Consider the following 22,761-nt stretch of genomic DNA (forward strand, 5'->3'; position numbering starts at 1 on the left):
AAAGAACTTTCATCTGAAACTCGTCAGTCTCTTCTTGTTCTGAGAAATGAAGGCTATTCCATGTGAGAAACAGCCTCCCAGTGTGTGTGGACAGCCTCCCAGTGTGTGGACAGCCTCCCAGTGTGTGGACAGCCTCCCAGTGTGCGGACGGCCTCCCAGTGTGTGTGGACGGCCTCCCAGTGTGTGGACAGCCTCCCAGTTTGTGGACAGCCTCCCAGTGTGTGTAGACAGCCTCCCAGTGTGTGGACAGCCTCCCAGTGTGTGGACAGCCTCCCAGTTTGTGGACAGCCTCCCAGTGTGTGGACAGCCTCCCAGTGTGTGTGGACAGCCTCCCAGTGTGTGTGGACAGCCTCCCAGTGTGTGGACAGCCTCCCAGTGTGTGGACAGCCTCCCAGTGTGTGGACAGCCTCCCAGTGTGTGTGGACGGCCTCCCAGTGTGTGGACAGCCTCCCAGTGTGTGTAGACAGCCTCCCAGTGTGTGGACAGCCTCCCAGTGTGTGTAGACAGCCTCCCAGTGTGTGGACAGCCTCCCAGTGTGTGTAGACAGCCTCCCAGTGTGTGGACAGCCTCCCAGTGTGTGGACGGCCTCCCAGTGTGTGGACAGCCTCCCAGTGTGTGGACAGCCTCCCAGTGTGTGGACAGCCTCCCAGTGTGTGTGGACAGCCTCCCAGTGTGTGGACAGCCTCCCAGTGTGTGGACAGGCTCCCAGTGTGTGGACAGCCTCCCAGTGTGTGCGGACAGCCTCCCAGTGTGTGTGGACAGCCTCCCAGTTTGTGGACAGCCTCCCAGTGTGTGGACAGCCTCCCAGTGTGTGGACAGCCTCCCAGTGTGTGGACAGCCTCCCAGTGTGTGGACAGCCTCCCAGTGTGTAGACAGCCTCCCAGTTTGTGGACAGCCTCCCAGTGTGTGTGGACGGCCTCCCAGTGTGTGGACAGCCTCCCAGTGTGTGTGGACAACCTCCCAGTGTGTAGACAGCCTCCCAGTGTGTGGACAGCCTCCCAGTGTGTGTGGACAGCCTCCCAGTGTGTGTAGACAGCCTCCCAGTGTGTAGACAGCCTCCCAGTGTGTGGACAGCCTCCCAGTGTGTGGACAGCCTCCCAGTGTGTGGACAGCCTCCCAGTGTGTGGACAGCCTCCCAGTGTGTAGACAGCCTCCCAGTGTGTGGACAGCCTCCCAGTGTGTGGACAGCCTCCCAGTGTGCGGACGGCCTCCCAGTGTGTGTGGACGGCCTCCCAGTGTGTGGACAGCCTCCCAGTTTGTGGACAGCCTCCCAGTGTGTGTAGACAGCCTCCCAGTGTGTGGACAGCCTCCCAGTGTGTGGACAGCCTCCCAGTTTGTGGACAGCCTCCCAGTGTGTGGACAGCCTCCCAGTGTGTGTGGACAGCCTCCCAGTGTGTGTGGACAGCCTCCCAGTGTGTGGACAGCCTCCCAGTGTGTGGACAGCCTCCCAGTGTGTGGACAGCCTCCCAGTGTGTGTGGACGGCCTCCCAGTGTGTGGACAGCCTCCCAGTGTGTGTAGACAGCCTCCCAGTGTGTGGACAGCCTCCCAGTGTGTGTAGACAGCCTCCCAGTGTGTGGACAGCCTCCCAGTGTGTGTAGACAGCCTCCCAGTGTGTGGACAGCCTCCCAGTGTGTGGACAGCCTCCCAGTGTGTGGACGGCCTCCCAGTGTGTGGACAGCCTCCCAGTGTGTGGACAGCCTCCCAGTGTGTGGACAGCCTCCCAGTGTGTGTGGACAGCCTCCCAGTGTGTGGACAGCCTCCCAGTGTGTGGACAGGCTCCCAGTGTGTGGACAGCCTCCCAGTGTGTGCGGACAGCCTCCCAGTGTGTGTGGACAGCCTCCCAGTTTGTGGACAGCCTCCCAGTGTGTGGACAGCCTCCCAGTGTGTGGACAGCCTCCCAGTGTGTGGACAGCCTCCCAGTGTGTGGACAGCCTCCCAGTGTGTGGACAGCCTCCCAGTGTGTAGACAGCCTCCCAGTTTGTGGACAGCCTCCCAGTGTGTGTGGACGGCCTCCCAGTGTGTGGACAGCCTCCCAGTGTGTGTGGACAACCTCCCAGTGTGTAGACAGCCTCCCAGTGTGTGGACAGCCTCCCAGTGTGTGTGGACAGCCTCCCAGTGTGTGTAGACAGCCTCCCAGTGTGTAGACAGCCTCCCAGTGTGTGGACAGCCTCCCAGTGTGTAGCCAGCCTCCCAGTGTGTGGACAGCCTCCCAGTGTGTAGACAGCCTCCCAGTGTGTAGACAGCCTCCCAGTGTGTAGACAGCCTCCCAGTGTGTGGACAGCCTCCCAGTGTGTGGACAGCCTCCCAGTGTGTAGACAGCCTCCCAGTGTGTGGACAGCCTCCCAGTGTGTGGACAGCCTCCCAGTGTGTAGACAGCCTCCCAGTGTGTGTAGACAGCCTCCCAGTGTGTGTAGACAGCCTCCCAGTGTGTGGACAGCCTCCCAGTGTGTGGACAGCCTCCCAGTGTGTGGACAGCCTCCCAGTGTGTAGACAGCCTCCCAGTGTGTGGACAGCCTCCCAGTGTGTGGACAGCCTCCCAGTGTGTGGACAGCCTCCCAGTGTGTGGACAGCCTCCCAGTGTGTGCGGACAGCCTCCCAGTGTGTGCGGACAGCCTCCCAGTGTGTGTGGACAGCCTCCCAGTGTGTGTGGACAGCCTCCCAGTGTGTAGACAGCCTCCCAGTGTGTAGACAGCCTCCCAGTGTGTGGACAGCCTCCCAGTGTGTAGACAGCCTCCCAGTGTGTAGACAGCCTCCCAGTGTGTGTAGACAGCCTCCCAGTGTGTGTAGACAGCCTCCCAGTGTGTGTAGACAGCCTCCCAGTGTGTAGACAGCCTCCCAGTGTGTGGACAGCCTCCCAGTGTGTGGACAGCCCCCAGTGTGTAGACCCAGCCTCCCAGTGTGTGGACAGCCTCCCAGTGTGTGGACGGTCTCCCAGTGTGTGGACAGCCTCCCAGAGTGTGGACAGCCTCCCAGTGTGTAGACAGCCTCCCAGTGTGTGTGGACGGCCTCCCAGTGTGTGGACAGCCTCCCAGTGTGTGTGGACAACCTCCCAGTGTGTAGACAGCCTCCCAGTGTGTGGACAGCCTCCCAGTGTGTGTGGACAGCCTCCCAGTGTGTGTAGACAGCCTCCCAGTGTGTAGACAGCCTCCCAGTGTGTGGACAGCCTCCCAGTGTGTAGACAGCCTCCCAGTGTGTGGACAGCCTCCCAGTGTGTAGACAGCCTCCCAGTGTGTAGACAGCCTCCCAGTGTGTGGACAGCCTCCCAGTGTGTAGACAGCCTCCCAGTGTGTGGACAGCCTCCCAGTGTGTAGACAGCCTCCCAGTGTGTAGACAGCCTCCCAGTGTGTGGACAGCCTCCCAGTGTGTAGACAGCCTCCCAGTGTGTAGACAGCCTCCCAGTGTGTGTAGATAGCCTCCCAGTGTGTGTAGACAGCCTCCCAGTGTGTGGACAGCCTCCCAGTGTGTGTAGACAGCCTCCCAGTGTGTGGACAGCCTCCCAGTGTGTGTAGACAGCCTCCCAGTGTGTGGACAGCCTCCCAGTGTGTGGACAGCCTCCCAGTGTGTGGACGGCCTCCCAGTGTGTGGACAGCCTCCCAGTGTGTGGACAGCCTCCCAGTGTGTGGACAGCCTCCCAGTGTGTGTGGACAGCCTCCCAGTGTGTGGACAGCCTCCCAGTGTGTGGACAGGCTCCCAGTGTGTGGACAGCCTCCCAGTGTGTGCGGACAGCCTCCCAGTGTGTGTGGACAGCCTCCCAGTTTGTGGACAGCCTCCCAGTGTGTGGACAGCCTCCCAGTGTGTGGACAGCCTCCCAGTGTGTGGACAGCCTCCCAGTGTGTGGACAGCCTCCCAGTGTGTGGACAGCCTCCCAGTGTGTAGACAGCCTCCCAGTTTGTGGACAGCCTCCCAGTGTGTGTGGACGGCCTCCCAGTGTGTGGACAGCCTCCCAGTGTGTGTGGACAACCTCCCAGTGTGTAGACAGCCTCCCAGTGTGTGGACAGCCTCCCAGTGTGTGTGGACAGCCTCCCAGTGTGTGTAGACAGCCTCCCAGTGTGTAGACAGCCTCCCAGTGTGTGGACAGCCTCCCAGTGTGTAGCCAGCCTCCCAGTGTGTGGACAGCCTCCCAGTGTGTAGACAGCCTCCCAGTGTGTAGACAGCCTCCCAGTGTGTAGACAGCCTCCCAGTGTGTGGACAGCCTCCCAGTGTGTGGACAGCCTCCCAGTGTGTAGACAGCCTCCCAGTGTGTGGACAGCCTCCCAGTGTGTGGACAGCCTCCCAGTGTGTAGACAGCCTCCCAGTGTGTGTAGACAGCCTCCCAGTGTGTGTAGACAGCCTCCCAGTGTGTGGACAGCCTCCCAGTGTGTGGACAGCCTCCCAGTGTGTGGACAGCCTCCCAGTGTGTAGACAGCCTCCCAGTGTGTGGACAGCCTCCCAGTGTGTGGACAGCCTCCCAGTGTGTGGACAGCCTCCCAGTGTGTGGACAGCCTCCCAGTGTGTGCGGACAGCCTCCCAGTGTGTGCGGACAGCCTCCCAGTGTGTGTGGACAGCCTCCCAGTGTGTGTGGACAGCCTCCCAGTGTGTAGACAGCCTCCCAGTGTGTAGACAGCCTCCCAGTGTGTGGACAGCCTCCCAGTGTGTAGACAGCCTCCCAGTGTGTAGACAGCCTCCCAGTGTGTGTAGACAGCCTCCCAGTGTGTGTAGACAGCCTCCCAGTGTGTGTAGACAGCCTCCCAGTGTGTAGACAGCCTCCCAGTGTGTGGACAGCCTCCCAGTGTGTGGACAGCCCCCCAGTGTGTAGACAGCCTCCCAGTGTGTGGACAGCCTCCCAGTGTGTGGACGGTCTCCCAGTGTGTGGACAGCCTCCCAGAGTGTGGACAGCCTCCCAGTGTGTAGACAGCCTCCCAGTGTGTGTGGACGGCCTCCCAGTGTGTGGACAGCCTCCCAGTGTGTGTGGACAACCTCCCAGTGTGTAGACAGCCTCCCAGTGTGTGGACAGCCTCCCAGTGTGTGTGGACAGCCTCCCAGTGTGTGTAGACAGCCTCCCAGTGTGTAGACAGCCTCCCAGTGTGTGGACAGCCTCCCAGTGTGTAGACAGCCTCCCAGTGTGTGGACAGCCTCCCAGTGTGTAGACAGCCTCCCAGTGTGTAGACAGCCTCCCAGTGTGTGGACAGCCTCCCAGTGTGTAGACAGCCTCCCAGTGTGTGGACAGCCTCCCAGTGTGTAGACAGCCTCCCAGTGTGTAGACAGCCTCCCAGTGTGTGGACAGCCTCCCAGTGTGTAGACAGCCTCCCAGTGTGTAGACAGCCTCCCAGTGTGTGTAGATAGCCTCCCAGTGTGTGTAGACAGCCTCCCAGTGTGTGTAGACAGCCTCCCAGTGTGTAGACAGCCTCCCAGTGTGTGGACAGCCTCCCAGTGTGTGGACAGCCTCCCAGTGTGTGGACAGCCTCCCAGTGTGTGTAGACAGCCTCCCAGTGTGTGTAGACAGCCTCCCAGTGTGTAGACAGCCTCCCAGTGTGTGGACAGCCTCCCAGTGTGTGGACAGCCTCCCAGTGTGTGGACAGCCTCCCAGTGTGTGCGCATCTCTCACTCAGCAGCTGAAATGTCAGAGAAGGGCTTAGTAGGAAAAGGGTACAGAGATTGTATCTTTGTTTATTTTCTTTGCATATTCATACTCTGCCGGTGGCTATTTGAATATCATCAAAGGGAGTAGATAGGCCCAGTGGCTGCCGCTGTGTTGACTAGTGAACAGAGCGAGGACTGAAGGGCAGAGGGAAATTGATGTCAGATTAACTGCCTCAAATAAACCTCTAAAACCCGTTAAATACAACTCAGCAACAAGACACACAAAACATCTTTCAACACGACTTAGCAAAACACATTTAAATACAAATGACCAAAACACATGTAACTGGTTTGAAATGGCTAGCTAGTTAGTGTTGTTCGCTAATAGAGTTTCAATCTGTGACGTTACAAGCTCTTTGAAGTAGTTGTTTTCTTTGCTCTGCGAGGACCGTGGCTTTTGTTGAGTGATATTTAATGATGCTTTGCCGGAGGCAGTTGTTAATGTGTCCAGAGGGTCCCTGGTTCGGGGCGAGGAGGCAGTTGTTAATGTGTTCAGAGGGTCCCTGGTTCGAGCCCAGATAGGGGCGAGGAGGCAGTTGTTAATGTGTTCAGAGGGTCCCTGGTTCGGGGCGAGGAGGCAGTTGTTAATGTGTTCAGAGGGTCCCTGGTTCGAGCCCAGATAGGGGCGAGGAGGCAGTTGTTAATGTGTTCAGAGGGTCCCTGGTTCAGGGCGAGGAGGCAGTTGTTAATGTGTTCAGAGGGTCCCTGGTTCCAGCCCAGGTAGGGGCGAGGAGGCAGTTGTTAATGTGTTCAGAGGGTCCCTGGTTCGGGGCGAGGAGGCAGTTGTTAATGTGTTCAGAGGGTCCCTGGTTCCAGCCCAGGTAGGGGCGAGGAGGCAGTTGTTAATGTGTCCAGAGTGTCCCTGGTTCGGGGCGAGGAGGCAGTTGTTAATGTGCTCAGAGCGTCCCTGGTTCGAGCCCAGGTAGGGGCGAGGGGGCAGTTGTTAATGTGCTGCTAGGTGACCTAAACTGGAACATGCTTAACACCCCAGCCATCCTACAATCTAAAGCTTGATGCCCTCAATCTCACACAAATTATCAATGAACCTACCAGGTACCACCCCAAAGCCGTAAACACGGGCACCCTCATAGATATCATCCTAACCAACTTGCCCTCTAAATACACATCTGCTGTCTTCAACCAAGATCTCAGCAATCACTGCCTCATTGCCTGCGTCCGTAATGGGACAGCGGTCAAATAACCTCCACCCATCACTGTCAAACGCTCCCTGAAACACTTCAGCGAGCAGGCCTTTCTAATCGACCTGGCCGGGGTATCCTGGAAGGATATTGATCTCATCCCGTCAGTTGAGGATTCCTGGTTATTTAAAAAAAAAATGCCTTCCTCACCATCTTAAATAAACATGCCCCATTCAAGAAATGTAGAGCCAGGAACAGATATAGCCCTTGGTTCTCTCCAGAACTGACTGCCCTTAACCAACACAAAAACATCCTATGGCGTTCGACATTCAGAGACTTGTACCGAAGCCATGCGTGCGTTGTCTCGGCTGTGTTTTTAGGGTCGTGGTCCTGTTGGAAGTTGAACCTTCGCCCCAGTCTGAGGTCCTGAGTGCTCTGGAGCAGGTTTTCATCAAGGATCTCTCTGTACTTTGCTCCGTTCATCTTTCCTTTTATCCTGACTAGTCTCCCAGTCCCTGCTGCTGAAAAACATCCCCACAGCATGATGCTACCACCACCACGCTTCACTGTAGAGATGGGTCCAGGTTTCCTCCAGACGTGACGCTTGGAATTCAGGCCAAAGAGTTCAATCTTGGTTTCATCAAACCAGAGAATCTTGTTTCTCATGGTCTGAGATTCTTTAATTGCCTTTTGGCAAACTCCAAGTGGGCTGTCATGTGCCTATTACTTAAGAGTGGCTTCCGTCTGGCAACTCTACCATAAAGGCCTGATTGGTGGAGTGCTGCAGAGATGGTTGTCCTTCTGGAAGGTTCTCCCATCTTCACAGAGGAACTCTGGAGCTCTGTCAAAGCGACCATCGAGTTCTTGGTCACCTCCCTGACCAAGGCCCTTCTCGCCCAATTGCTCAGTTTAGCCGGGTGACCAGCTCTAAAAACAGTCTTGGTGGTTCCTATACTATTAGTCCATCAGTCTCTATACTATTAGTCCATCAGTCTCTATACTATTAGTCCATCAGTCTCTATACTATTAGTACATCAGTCTCTAGTCCATCAGTATCTAGTCCATCAGTCTCAAGTCCATCAGTCTCTAGTCCATCAGTCTCTATACTATTAGTCCATCAGTCTCTATACTATTAGTCCATCGGTCTCTAGTCCATCAGTCTCTATACTATTAGTTCATCAGTCTCTATACTGTTAGTTCATCAGTCTCTAGTCCATCAGTCTCTATACTATTAGTCCATCAGTCTCTATACTATTAGTTCATCAGTCTCTATACTGTTAGTTCATCAGTCTCTATACTATTAGTCCATCAGTCTCTAGTCCATCAGTCTCTATAATATTAGTCCATCAGTCTCTATACTATAAGTCCATCAGTCTCTATACTATTAGTCCATCAGTCTCTATACTATTAGTTAATCAGTCTCTATACTGTTAGTTCATCAGTCTCTATACTATTAGTCCACCAGGCTCTAGTCCATCAGTCTCTATAATATTAGTCCATCAGTCTCTATACTATTAGTCCGTCAGTATCTATACTATTAGTCCATCAGTCTCTATACTATTAGTCCGTCAGTCTCTATAATATTAGTCCATCCGTCTCGAGTCCATCAGTCTCTATACTATTAATCCATCAGTCTCTAGTCCATCAGTCTCTATACTATTAGTTCATCCGTCTCTATACTGTTAGTTCATCAGTCTCTAGTCCATCAGTCTCTATACTATTAGTCCATAAGTCTCTAGTCCACCAGTCTCTATACTATTAATCCGTCAGTCTCTATACTATTAGTCCATCAGTCTCTATACTATTAGTCCATCAGTCTCTATACTATTAGTCCATCAGTCTCTATACTATTAGTCCATCAGTCTCTATACTATTAGTCCATCAGTCTTTATACTATTAGTCCATCCGTCTCTATACTATTAGTCCATCAGTCTCTATACTATTAGTACATCAGTCTCTAGTCCATCAGTCTCTATACTATTAGTCCATCAGTCTCTAGTCCATCAGTCTCTATACTATTAGTCCATCAGTCTTTATACTATTAGTCCATCAGTCTCTATACTATTAGTCCATCGGTCTCTAGTCCATCAGTCTCTATACTATTAGTCCATCAGTCTCTAGTCCATCAGTCTCTATACTGTTAGTCCACCAGTCTCTATACTATTAGTCCATCAGTCTCTAGTCCATCAGTCTCTAGTCCATCAGTCTCTATACTATTAGTTCATCAGTCTCTATACTGTTAGTCCATCAGTCTCTATACTATTAGTTCATCAGTCTCTAGTCCATCAGTCTCTATACTATTAGTCCATCAGTCTCTAGTCCATCAGTCTCTATACTATTAGTCCATCAGTCTCTATACTATTAGTTCATCAGTCTCTAGTCCATCAGTCTCTATACTATTAGTCCATCAGTCTCTAGTCCATCAGTCTCTATACTATTAATCCATCAGTCTCTAGTCCATCAGTCTCTATACTATTAGTCCATCGGTCTCTAGTCCATCAGTCTTTATACTATTAGTCCATCAGTCTCTAGTCCATCAGTCTCTATAGTATTAGTCCATCATTCTTCATACTATTAGTCCATCAGTCTCCTGTCCATCAGTCTCTATACTATTAGTCCGTCAGTCTCTATACTATTAGTCCATCAGTCTCTATACTATTAGTCCATCAGTCTTTATACTATTAGTCCATCAGTCTCTATACTATTAGTCCATCAGTCTCTATACTATTAGTACATCAGTATCTAGTCCATCAGTCTCTATACTATTAGTCCATCAGTCTCTAGTCCATCAGTCTCTATACTATTAGTCCATCAGTCTTTATACTATTAGTCCATCAGTCTCTATACTATTAGTCCATCGGTCTCTAGTCCATCAGTCTCTATACTATTAGTCCATCAGTCTCTAGTCCATCAGTCTCTATACTATTAATCCATCAGTCTCTATACTGTTAGTCCATCAGTCTCTAGTCCATCAGTCTCTATACTATTAGTCCATCGGTCTCTAGTCCATCAGTCTCTATACTATCAGTCCATCAGTCTTTATACTATTAGTCCATCAGTCTCTAGTCCATCAGTCTCTATAGTATTAGTCCATCATTCTTCATACTATTAGTCCATCAGTCTCCTGTCCATCAGTCTCTATACTATTAGTCCATCAGTCTCTATACTATTAGTCCATCAGTCTCTATACTGTTAGTTCATCAGTCTCTATACTATTAGTCCATCAGTCTCTATACTATTAGTTCATCAGTCTCTATACTATTAGTCCATCAGTCTCTATACTGTTAGTCCATCAGTCTCTATACTATTAGTTCATCAGTCTCTATACTATTAGTTCATCAGTCTCTATACTATTAGTTCATCAGTCTCTATACTGTTAGTCCATCAGTCTCTATACTATTAGTTCATCAGTCTCTATACTGTTAGTCCATCAGTCTTTATACTATTAGTCCATCAGTCTTTATACTATTAGTCCATCAGTCTCTAGTCCATCAGTCTCTATAGTATTAGTCCATCATTCTTCATACTATTAGTCCATCAGTCTCCTGTCCATCAGTCTCTATACTATTAGTCCGTCAGTCTCTATACTATTAGTCCATCAGTCTCTATACTATTAGTCCATCAGTCTTTATACTATTAGTCCATCAGTCTCTATACTATTAGTCCATCAGTCTCTATACTATTAGTACATCAGTATCTAGTCCATCAGTCTCTATACTATTAGTCCATCAGTCTCTAGTCCATCAGTCTCTATACTATTAGTCCATCAGTCTTTATACTATTAGTCCATCAGTCTCTATACTATTAGTCCATCGGTCTCTAGTCCATCAGTCTCTATACTATTAGTCCATCAGTCTCTAGTCCATCAGTCTCTATACTATTAATCCATCAGTCTCTATACTGTTAGTCCATCAGTCTCTAGTCCATCAGTCTCTATACTATTAGTCCATCGGTCTCTAGTCCATCAGTCTCTATACTATCAGTCCATCAGTCTTTATACTATTAGTCCATCAGTCTCTAGTCCATCAGTCTCTATAGTATTAGTCCATCATTCTTCATACTATTAGTCCATCAGTCTCCTGTCCATCAGTCTCTATACTATTAGTCCATCAGTCTCTATACTATTAGTCCATCAGTCTCTATACTGTTAGTTCATCAGTCTCTATACTATTAGTCCATCAGTCTCTATACTATTAGTTCATCAGTCTCTATACTATTAGTCCATCAGTCTCTATACTGTTAGTCCATCAGTCTCTATACTATTAGTTCATCAGTCTCTATACTATTAGTTCATCAGTCTCTATACTATTAGTTCATCAGTCTCTATACTGTTAGTCCATCAGTCTCTATACTATTAGTTCATCAGTCTCTATACTGTTAGTCCATCAGTCTTTATACTATTAGTCCATCAGTCTTTATACTATTAGTCCATCAGTCTCTAGTCCATCAGTCTCTATAGTATTAGTCCATCAGTCTCTATGCTATTAGTCCATCAGTCTCTAGTCCATCAGTCCCTATACTATTAGTCCATCAGTCTCTATACTATTAGTCCATCAGTCTCTATACTATTAGTTTGTCAGTCTCTATAGTATTAGTTTCATATACCATTAGTCCGTCAGTCTCTATACTATCAGTTTGTCAGTCTCTATAATATTAGTCTCTACACTATTAGTCTGTCAGTCTCTAGTCCATCAGTCTCTATACTATTAATCTGTCAGTTTCTATACTATTAGTCTCTATACTATTAGTCCGTCAGTCTTTCTTTTTTTTTTACCTTTATTTTACCAGGCAAGTCAGTTAAGAACACATTCTTATTTTCAATGACGGCCTGGGAACAGTGGGTTAACTGCCTGTTCAGGGGCAGAACGACAGATTTGTACCTTGTCAGCTCGGGGGTTTGAACTTGCAACCTTCCGGTTACTAGTCCAACGCTCTAACCACTAGGCTACGCTGCCGCCCCAGCAGTCCATCAGTCTGTCAGCAGGGAGCAACAGTTACCTAACGTCTCTGTCTTGTCTGTCAGCAGGGATCTGAGAAGCCTCTTTCTTCTGCTGTCCTCTACGGCCATACTACCATGAGCACTTCTACTCCATCCACAGGTATGTCTTTATGCTAAGGAATACACACACGCACACTCTCTCTCTGTCAGACCTCTAGGACTCAGACCTCTAGGACTCTCTCTGTCAGACCTCTAGGACTCAGACCTCTAGGACTCTCTCTGTCAGACCTCTAGGACTCTCTCTGTCAGACCTCTAGGACTCAGACCTCTAGGACTCTCTCTGTCAGACCTCTAGGACTCTCTCTGTCAGACCTCTAGGACTCTCTCTGTCAGACCTCTAGGACTCTCTCTGTCAGACCTCTAGGACTCTCTCTGTCAGACCTCTAGGACTCTCTCTGTCAGACCTCTAGGACTCTGTGTGAGTTATTGAGTTCAGACTGTTTGCTGTGTGAGTTAGTGAGTTCAGACTGTTTGCTGTGTGAGTTCAGACTGCCAGTCTATACACAGACAGGTTAGGAGCCAGTCTATACACAGGCAGGTTAGGAGCCAGTCTATACACAGGCAGGTTAGGAGCCAGTCTATACACAGGCAGGTTAGGAGCCAGTCTATACACAGGTAGGTTAGGAGCCAGTCTATACACAGGCAGGTTAGGAGTCAGTCTATACACAGGCAGGTTAGGAGCCAGTCTATACACAGGCAGGTTAGGAGCCAGTCTATACACAGGCAGGTTAGGAGCCAGTCTATACACAGACAGGTTAGGAGCCAGTCTATACACAGGCAGGTTAGTAGCCAGTCTAGACACAGCCTGACTGATTATAAATCAGTCTGGTCGACTGACTGACTGACTGACTGACTGAATATCAGTCTGGCTAACTGACTGACTGACTGACTGACTGAATATCAGTCTGGTTTCCTGACTGACTGACTGACTAAATCATTCCGGTCCCCTGACTGACTGACTGAATATCAGTCTGGTCGACTGACTGACTGAATATCAGTCTGGTTTTCTGACTGACTGACTGACTGAATATTAGTCTGGTCGACTGACTGACTGAATATCAGTCTGGCTAACTGACTGACTGACTGACTGACTGACTGATTGACTAAATATCAGTCTGGTCCCATGACTGACTGACTGACTGAATATCAGTCTGGTCCCCTGACTGACTGACTGACTGAATATCAGTCTGGTCCCCTGACTGACTGACTGAATATCAGTCTGGTCCCCTGACTGGCTGACTGAATATCAGTCTGGTCCCCTGACTGGCTGACTGACTGACTGTTTATCATTCTGGTCCCCTGGCTGACTGTATATCATTCTGGACCCCTGACTGACTGACTGGCTGACTGACTGACTGTATATGAGTCTGGTCCCCTGACTGACTGACTGACTGAATATCAGTCTGGTCCCCTGGCTGACTGACTGACTGTATATGAGTCTGGTCCCCTGACTGACTGTATATGAGCCTGGTCCCCTGACTGACTGTATATCATTTTGGACCCCTGACTGACTGAACATCAGTCTGGTTTCCTGACTGACTGACTGCATATGAGTCTGGTCCCCTGACTGACTGACTGACTGACTGACTGACTGACTGACTGTATATCATTCTGGTCCCCTGACTGACTGACTGACTGACTGGCTGACTGTATATGAGTCTGGTCCCCTGACTGACTGACTGTATATGAGTCTGGTCCCCTGACTGACTGACTGACTGTATATGAGTCTGGTCCCCTGACTGACTTACTGACTGTATATGAGTCTGGTCTCATGACTGACTGACTGACTGACTGTATGAGTCTGGTCCCCTGACTGACTTACTGTATATTATTCTGGTCCCCTGACTGACTGACTGACTGACTGACTGTATGAGTCTGGTCCCCTGACTGACTGACTGACTGACTGTATATGAGTCTGGTCCCCTGACTGACTGTATATCATTCTGGTCCCCTGACTGACTGACTGACTGTATATCATTCTGGTCCCCTGACTGACTGACTGTATATTATTCTGGTCCCCTGACTGACTGACTGACTGACTGTATATGAGTCTGGTCCCCTGACTGACTGACTGACTGTATATCATTCTGGTCCCCTGACTGACTGACTGGCTGACTGACTGTATATGATCTGGTCCCCTGACTGACTGACTGACTGACTGGCTGACTGACTGTATATGATCTGGTCCCCTGACTGACTGACTGACTGACTGACTGACTGACTGACTGACTGACTGGCTGACTGACTGACTGACTGGCTGACTGTAGTTCATTCAATGTAATTGGATAATCCAGGGGGTTCTGGGTGTCTTTATTAGTTGATTCTAAGATCTGTATTTGATCATGTATGTGTTTTTGCTGTTTGTTCTGTGTTGTAGAGCCAAAAAGATTGGAGAAGTGGTTTATCCATACATCTCCATTTTGGATAGATAATTATTCGTGTTGTTGTTTGTTTAGTGTTTTCCAACTTTCCCAGAAGTGGTTAGAGTCTATGGATTCTTCAGTTACATTGAGCTGATTTCTGACATGCTGTTCCTTCTTTTTCCGTAGTGTATTTCTGTATTGTTTTAGTGATTCACCATAGTGAAGGTTTAGACTCAGGGTTTCTGCGTCTCTATGTTTTTGGTTGGATATGTTTATCAATTTCTTTCTTACAGACCGGACACGTCGTGTGCGCGAGCGGCGCAAAATAAATGAAGAAAAACTTCCGGCGCCGACTGAGATGGCCGCCTCGCTTCGCGTTCCTAGGAAACTATGCAGTTTTTTGTTTTTTTACGTGTTATTTCTTACATTAGTACCCCAGGTCATCTTAGGTTTCATTACATACAGTCGAGAAGAACTACTGAATATAAGATCAGCGCCAACTCACCATCAGTACGACCAAGAATATGTTTTCCGCGACGCGGATCCGGTGTTCTGCCTTACAAACAGGACAACGGAATGGATCGCATGCAGCGACCCAAGAAAACGACTCCGAAAAAGAGGGAAACGAGGCGGTGTTCTGGTCAGACTCCGAAAAAGGGCACATCGCGCACCACTCCCCAGCATTCTTCTTGCAAATGTCCAGTCTCTTGACAACAAGGTTGACGAAATCCGAGCAAGGGTAGCATTCCAGAGGGACATCAGAGACTGCAACGTTCTCTGCTTCACAGAAACATGGCTTACTGGGAAGACGCTATCCGATGCGGTGCAGCCAACGGGTTTCTCCACGCATCGCGCCGACAGAAACAAACATCTTTCTGGTAAGAAGAGTGGCGGGGGCGTATGCCTCATGACTAACGAGACATGGTGTGATGAAGGAAACATACAGGAACTCAAATCCTTCTGTTCACCTGATTTAGAATTCCTCACAATCAAATGTAGACCGCATTATCTTCCAAGAGAATTCTCCTCGATTATAATCACAGCCGTATATATCCCCCCCCAAGCAGACACATCGATGGCTCTGAACAAACTTTATTTAACTCTTTGCAAACTGGAAACCATTTATCCGGAGGCTGCATTCATTGTAGGTGGGGATTTTAACAAAGCTAATCTGAAAACAAGACTCCCTAAATTTTACCAGCATATCGATTGCGCAACCAGGGGTGGTAAAACCTTGGATCATTGTTACTCTAACTTCCGCGACGCATATAAGGCCCTGCCCCGCCCCCTTCGGAAAAGCTGACCACGACTCCATTTTGCTGATCCCTGCCTACAGGCAGAAACTAAAACAAGAGGCTCCCACGCTGAGGTCTGTCCAACGCTGGTCAGACCAAGCTGACTCCACACTCCAAGACTGCTTCCATCACGTGGACTGGGACATGTTTCGTATTGCGTCAGATGGAAATATTGACGAATACGCTGATTCGGTGTGCGAGTTCATTAGAACGTGCGTCGAAGATGTCGTTCCCATAGCAACGATAAAAACATTCCCAAACCAGAAACCGTGGATTGATGGCAGCATTCGCGTGAAACTGAAAGCGCGAACCACTGCTTTTAATCAGGGCAAGGTGTCTGGTAATATGTCCGAATATAAACAATGCAGCTATTCCCTCCGCAAGGCTATTAAACAAGCTAAGCGTCAGTACAGAGACAAAGTGGAATCTCAATTCAATGGCTCAGACACAAGAGGCATGTGGCAGGGTCTACAGTCAATCACGGACTACAAGAAGAAACCCAGCCCAGTCACGGACCAGGATGTCTTGCTCCCAGGCAGACTAAATAACTTTTTGCCCGCTTTGAGGACAATACAGTGCCACTGACACGGCCTGCAACGAAAACATGCGGTCTCTCCTTCACTGCAGCCGAGGTGAGTAAGACATTTAAACGTGTTAACCCTCGCAAGGCTGCAGGCCCAGACGGCATCCCCAGCCGCGCCCTCAGAGCATGCGCAGACCAGCTGGCCGGTGTGTTTACGGACATATTCAATCAATCCCTATACCAGTCTGCTGTTCCCACATGCTTCAAGAGGGCCACCATTGTTCCTGTTCCCAAGAAAGCTAAGGTAACTGAGCTAAACGACTACCGCCCCGTAGCACTCACTTCCGTCATCATGAAGTGCTTTGAGAGACTAGTCAAGGACCATATCACCTCCACCCTACCTGACACCCTAGACCCACTCCAATTTGCTTACCGCCCAAATAGGTCCACAGACGATGCAATCTCAACCACACTGCACACTGCCCTAACCCACCTGGACAAGAGGAATACCTATGTGAGAATGCTGTTCATCGACTACAGCTCGGCATTCAACACCATAGTACCCTCCAAGCTCGTCATCAAGCTCGAGACCCCGCCCTGTGCAACTGGGTACTGGACTTCCTGACGGGCCGCCCCCAGGTGGTGAGGGTAGGCAACAACATCTCCTCCCCGCTGATCCTCAACACGGGGGCCCCACAAGGGTGCGTTCTGAGCCCTCTCCTGTACTCCCTGTTCACCCACGACTGCGTGGCCATGCACGCCTCCAACTCAATCATCAAGTTTGCGGACGACACAACAGTGGTAGGCTTGATTACCAACAACGACGAGACGGCCTACAGGGAGGAGGTGAGGGCCCTCGGAGTGTGGTGTCAGGAAAATAACCTCACACTCAACGTCAACAAAACTAAGGAGATGATTGTGGACTTCAGGAAACAGCAGAGGGAACACCCCCCTATCCACATCGATGGATCAGTAGTGGAGAGGGTAGCAAGTTTTTAAGTTCCTCGGCATACACATCACAGACAAACTGAATTGGTCCACTCACACTGACAGCGTCGTGAAGAAGGCGCAGCAGCGCCTCTTCAACCTCAGGAGGCTGAAGAAATTCGGCTTGTCACCAAAAGCACTCACAAACTTCTACAGATGCACAATCGAGAGCATCCTGGCGGGCTGTATCACCGCCTGGTACGGCAACTGCTCCGCCCACAACTGTAAGGCTCTCCAGAGGGTAGTGAGGTCTGCACAACGCATCACCGGGGGCAAACTACCTGCCCTCCAGGACACCTACACCACCCGATGTTACAGGAAGGCCATAAAGATCATCAAGGACATCAACCACCCGAACCACTGCCTGTTCACCCCGCTATCATCCAGAAGGCGAGGTCAGTACAGTTGCATCAAAGCTGGGACCGAGAGACTGAAAAACAGCTTCTATCTCAAGGCCATCAGACTGTTAAACAGCCACCACTAACATTGAGTGGCTGCTGCCAACACACTGTCATTGACACTGACCCAACTCCAGCCACTTTAATAATGGGAATTGATGGGAAATGATGTAAATATATCACTAGCCACTTTAAACAATGCTACCTTATATAATGTTACTTACCCTACATTATTCATCTCATATGCATATGTATATACTGTACTCTAGATCATCGACTGCATTCTTATGTCACTAGCCACTTTAACTATGCCACTTTGTTTACTTTGTCTACATATTCATCTCATATGTATATACTGTACTCGATACCATCTACTGTATGCTGCTCTGTACCATCACTCATTCATATATCCTTATGTACATATTCCTTATCCCCTTACACTGTGTATAAGACAGTAGTTTTGGAATTGTTAGTTAGATTACTTGTTGGTTATCACTGCATTGTCGGAACTAGAAGCACAAGCATTTCGCTACACTCGCATTAACATCTGCTAACCATGTGTATGTGACAAATACAATTTGATTTGATTTGATTTGAAATCCATGTTATTCAATTATTGCACCCACACTGCTCTGCGTTGCCAAGGGCTACAATAGAACTCCTTTCTATTTCTGACGCAGATCGCGCTGCAAGTCCTGCCTCTCTCATCTCCTCATTGGTTTATAGAAGCAGGTACCCACGTGCCATCTCCTCATTGGTTTATAGAAGCAGGTACCCACGTGCCATCTCCTCATTGGTTTATAGAAGCAGGTACCCACGTGCCATCTCCTCATTGGTTTATAGAAGCAGGTACCCACGTGCCATCTCCTCATTGGTTATACCCACGTGGGTGACTGAAAGACTAACTGTTTTGCCGGTCGTCGTGGTAATACAATTAAAGTTTAGATGCCATCACCATATAAGTTAAACGGTGAAAAAGCCTGGAAGGAGGAGAGTTGACTAGAACCGATTCGGTTGGCCGTTTTATGTGTGGATTAATTGTCGGAGTCGAGGACCTTGTGCATTTCAGGTAAAATAACAACTCAATGTTTATATCCCAGGACAAATTAGCTAGCAACAGCAAGCTAACTAAATAGGACAAATTAACGTTAGCTAGCAAGTGCAAGCTAACTAGCTAAACTGCCATAAATGTTTAATGCTTTTCGACTTGTCCCCAAATTAATGTCATTGGTTCAGAGTTTGTTTTGATATTTTAACCTGCGTGTCGTGATCGCATTTGGTGGGGGGTGGGGACAAAATAAATTTATGCACATTGGCGCACGCACAAATGGTTCTTCATCAAACCATTTGTCATTGTTGTTCATTTTCTTCGGTTTTCTATTTGAGATTTTTTAGATTTGATAGGGAAGCTGAGAGGTCAAATATACTGTTTAGGTTTACTACTGTCAAGTTTACACCTTCACTATTTTACAGTGGAACGTTTTGTCCAGGAAGTTGTTTGGGTAGATTTCCACTCTACTTTCCTTCCATCTACAGCATTTCTTAATAATGTTACTCAGTTCCTTTGGCTTTGATGCCTCATGATTGAGTATTGGTCTGTTCAAGTAGACTGTGATTTTGCTTTGATCTGATAGAGGTGTCCGTGGGCTGACTGTGAAGGCTCTGAGAGACTCTGGGTTGAGGTCAGTGGGCTGACTGTGAAGGCTCTGAGAGACTCTGGGTTGAGGTCAGTGGGCTGACTGTGAATGCTCTGAGAGACTCTGGGTTGAGGTCAGTGGGCTGACTGTGAATGCTCTGAGAGACTCTGGGTTGAGGTCAGTGATAAAGTAGTCTACAGTACCACAGCCAAGAGATGAGCTATAGGTGTACCTACCATAGGAGTCCCCTCGAAGCCTACCATTGACTATGTACAGACCCAGCATGCGACAGAGCTGCAGGAGTTGTGACCTTTTTTTGTTGGTTATGTTGTCGTAGCTGTGCCTAGGGGGGGGGAATGCTGTCACCTGCAGGCAGGTGTTTATCCCCCTGTGTGCTGAGGGTGTCAGGTTCTGTTCCGGTTCTGGCATTTAGGTCGCCACAGACTAGTACATGTCCCTGGGCCTGGAAATGATTGATTTCCCCATCCAGGATAGAGAAGCTGTCTTCATTAAAGTATGGGGATTCTAGTGGGGGGATATAGGTAGCACACAGGAGGACATTTTTCTCAGTTGAGACAATTCCCTTATTAATTTCTAGACAGATGTAAAATGTTCCTGTTTTGATTAATTTAATAGAGTACGTTAGGTCTGCTCTATAGCAAATTAGCAGAGTCTCTTCCCTGCTTCACACTGTAACCTAGAGGACAACCAGTGGGTCCATCTCCTCTATACCACCCACCTGGTAGTTTGGTGGAAGGGACTACCAGCTCTCTGTAACCTAGAGGGCAACCAGTGGGTCCATCTCCTCTATACCACCCACCTGGTAGTGTGGTGGATGGGACTACCAGCTCTCTGTAACCTAGAGGGCAACCAGTGGGTCCATCTCCTCTATACCACCCACCTGGTAGTGTGGTGGATGGGACTACCAGCTCTCTGTAACCTAGAGGACAACCAGTAGGTCCATCTCCTCTATACCACCCACCTGGTAGTGTGGTGGATGGGACTACCAGCTCTCTGTAACCTAGAGGACAACCAGTGGGTCCGTCTCCTCTATAACACTCACCTGGTAGTTTGGTGGATGGGACTACCAGCTCTCTGTAACCTAGAGGACAACCAGTGGGTCCATCTCCTCTATACCACCCACCTGGTAGTGTGGTGGATGGGACTACCAGCTCTCTGTAACCTAGAGGACAACCAGTGGGTCCGTCTCCTCTATAACACTCACCTGGTAGTTTGGTGGATGGGAATACCGGCTCTCTGTAACCTGGAGGGCAACCAGTGGGTCCATCTCCTCTATACCACCCACCTGGTATTGTGGCGGATGGGACGACCAGCTCTCTGTAACCTAGAGGGCAACCAGTGGGTCCGTCTCCTCTGTACCAGGTTTCTTGTAGGATGACAATGTCTGTATTGCCGATTTCTTTGATGAAGTCTGGGTTCCTGCACTTTAGGCCAAAGGCAGATGACCTCTGACCTTGTATATTCCAGGATGAGATATTCAAGCTTTGTGTTCCATAGTGTCTAGTGTTCCATAGTGTCTAGTGTTCCATAGTGTCTAGTGTTCCATAGTGTCTAGTGTTCCATAGTGTCTAGTGTTGTTTTCATGTGGTTCAGGCCCGGACCATCACAGTAGGTGTGAGCAGAGCATGTTGAGCATCTGATACATACCTCTTAGGTTGCAGGATGGGGGTTGGGCCTGTTGCCCAGTCTCTCTCTCTCTCTAGTCTCTCTCTCTCTCTAGTCTCTCTCTCTCTCTAATCTCTCAATTATATTAATTAAGTCTCTCTCTAGTCTCTCTCTCTCTCTCTAGTATCTCTCTCTCTCTCTCTCTCTCTCTCTCTAGTCTCTCTATATTAATTAAGTCTCTCTCTCTCTAGTCTCTCTCTCTCTCTCTAGTCTCTCTCTCTCTCTAGTCTCTCTCTCTCTAGTCTCTCTCTCTCTAGTCTCTCTCTCTCTCTCTAGTCTCTCTCTCTCTAGTCTCTCTCTCTCTAGTCTCTCTATTATATTAATTAAGTCTCTCTCTAGTCTCTCTCTCTCTCTCTCTCTCTCTAGTCTCTCTATATTAATTAAGCCTCTCTCTCTAGTCTCTCTCTCTCTCTAGTCTCTCTCTCTCTAGTCTCTCTCTCTCTCTAGTCTCTCTCTCTCTAGTCTCTCTCTAGTCTCTCTCTCTCTAGTCTCTCTATTATATTAATTAAGTCTCTCTCTAGTCTCTCTCTCTCTAGTATCTCTCTCTCTCTCTCTCTCTCTCTCTCTAGTCTCTCTATATTAATTAAGCCTCTCTCTCTAGTCTCTCTCTCTCTCTAGTCTCTCTCTCTCTCTAGTCTCTAGTCTCTCTCTCTCTAGTCTCTCTCTCTAGTCTCTCTCTCTCTCTCTAGTCTCTCTCTCTCTAGTCTCTCTCTCTCTCTAGTCTCTCTCTCTGTCTCTATTCTATTAATTAAGTTTCTCTAGTCTCTCTCTCTCTCTAGTCTCTCTAGTCTCTCTCTTTCTAATCTCTCTCTCTCTAGTCTCGCTCTCTCTAGTCTCTCTCTCTCTATTCTATTAATTAAGTCTCTCTCTAGTCTCTCTCTCTCTGTAGCCTCTCTCTCTAGTCTCTCTCTCTCTAATGTCTCTCTCTCTAGTCTCTCTCTCTATTCTATTAATTAAGTTTCTCTCTAGTCTCTCTCTAGTCTCTCTCTCTATTCTATTAATTAAGTCTCTCTCTAGTCTCTCTCTAGTCTCTCTATCTTTCTAGTATCTCTCTCTCCCTAGTCTCTCTATTCTCTCTCTAGTCTCTCTCTCTAGTCTCTCTCTCTCTATTATTTAAGTCTCTCTCTCTCTAGTCTCTCTCTTTCTCTCTCTAGTCTCTCTCTCTCTCTAGTCTCTCTCTCTCTAGTCTCTCTCTCTCTCTCTAGTCTATCTCTCTCTATTCTCTCTATTCTCTCTCTAGTCTCTCTCTCTCTAATCTCTCTCTATCTCTCTCTCTAGTCTCTCTCTCTCTAGTCTCTCTCTCTCTAGTCTCTCTCTCTCTATCTCTCTCTCTATTCTCTCTCTAGTCTCTAATCTCTCTCTCTCTCTCTCTAGTCTATCTCTCTCTATTCTCTCTATTCTCTCTCTAGTCTCTCTCTATCTCTCTCTAGTCTCTCTCTCTCTAATCTCTCTCTATCTCTCTCTCTAGTCTCTCTATTATATTAATTAAGTCTCTCTCTAGTCTCTCTCTCTCTCTCTCTCTCTAGTCTCTCTATATTAATTAAGCCTCTCTCTCTAGTCTCTCTCTCTCTAGTCTCTCTCTCTCTAGTCTCTCTCTCTCTCTCTAGTCTCTCTCTAGTCTCTCTCTAGTCTCTCTCTAGTCTCTCTATTATATTAATTAAGTCTCTCTCTAGTCTCTCTCTAGTATCTCTCTCTCTCTCTCTATATTAATTAAGCCTCTCTCTCTAGTCTCTCTCTCTCTCTAGTCTCTCTCTCTCTCTAGTCTCTAGTCTCTCTCTCTCTAGTCTCTCTCTAGTCTCTCTCTCTCTCTCTAGTCTCTCTCTAGTCTCTCTCTCTCTAGTCTCTCTCTCTGTCTCTATTCTATTAATTAAGTTTCTCTAGTCTCTCTCTCTCTCTAGTCTCTCTAGTCTCTCTCTTTCTAATCTCTCTCTCTCTAGTCTCGCTCTCTCTAGTCTCTCTCTCTCTATTCTATTAATTAAGTCTCTCTCTAGTCTCTCTCTCTCTGTAGCCTCTCTCTCTAGTCTCTCTCTCTCTAATGTCTCTCTCTCTAGTCTCTCTCTCTATTCTATTAATTAAGTTTCTCTCTAGTCTCTCTCTAGTCTCTCTCTCTATTC

The 22,761-nt window shown here is 48.5% G+C and overlaps 1 protein-coding gene across 3 annotated transcripts in view; it reads left to right on the forward strand.

Annotated features, from left to right (window-relative positions):
- Positions 1-22,761, forward strand: part of ptbp3 (polypyrimidine tract binding protein 3) — a 144,241-nt gene that overhangs the window by 41,197 nt on the left and 80,283 nt on the right. Inside the window, exon 2 of one of the 3 annotated variants that reach the window (XM_065007680.1) lies at positions 11,783-11,858. The exons of 1 other annotated variant lie outside the window; for it this stretch is intronic. In XM_065007680.1, coding sequence (XP_064863752.1) covers positions 11,783-11,858 — 76 coding nt within the window. The remainder of the gene's footprint in view (positions 1-11,782; positions 11,859-22,761) is intronic. One more of the 3 variants, XM_065007681.1, reaches the window with a different exon arrangement.

Source organism: Oncorhynchus nerka, linkage group LG22 (genome assembly GCF_034236695.1).
Source record: "Oncorhynchus nerka isolate Pitt River linkage group LG22, Oner_Uvic_2.0, whole genome shotgun sequence".
Classification (NCBI taxonomy): domain Eukaryota; kingdom Metazoa; phylum Chordata; class Actinopteri; order Salmoniformes; family Salmonidae; genus Oncorhynchus; species Oncorhynchus nerka.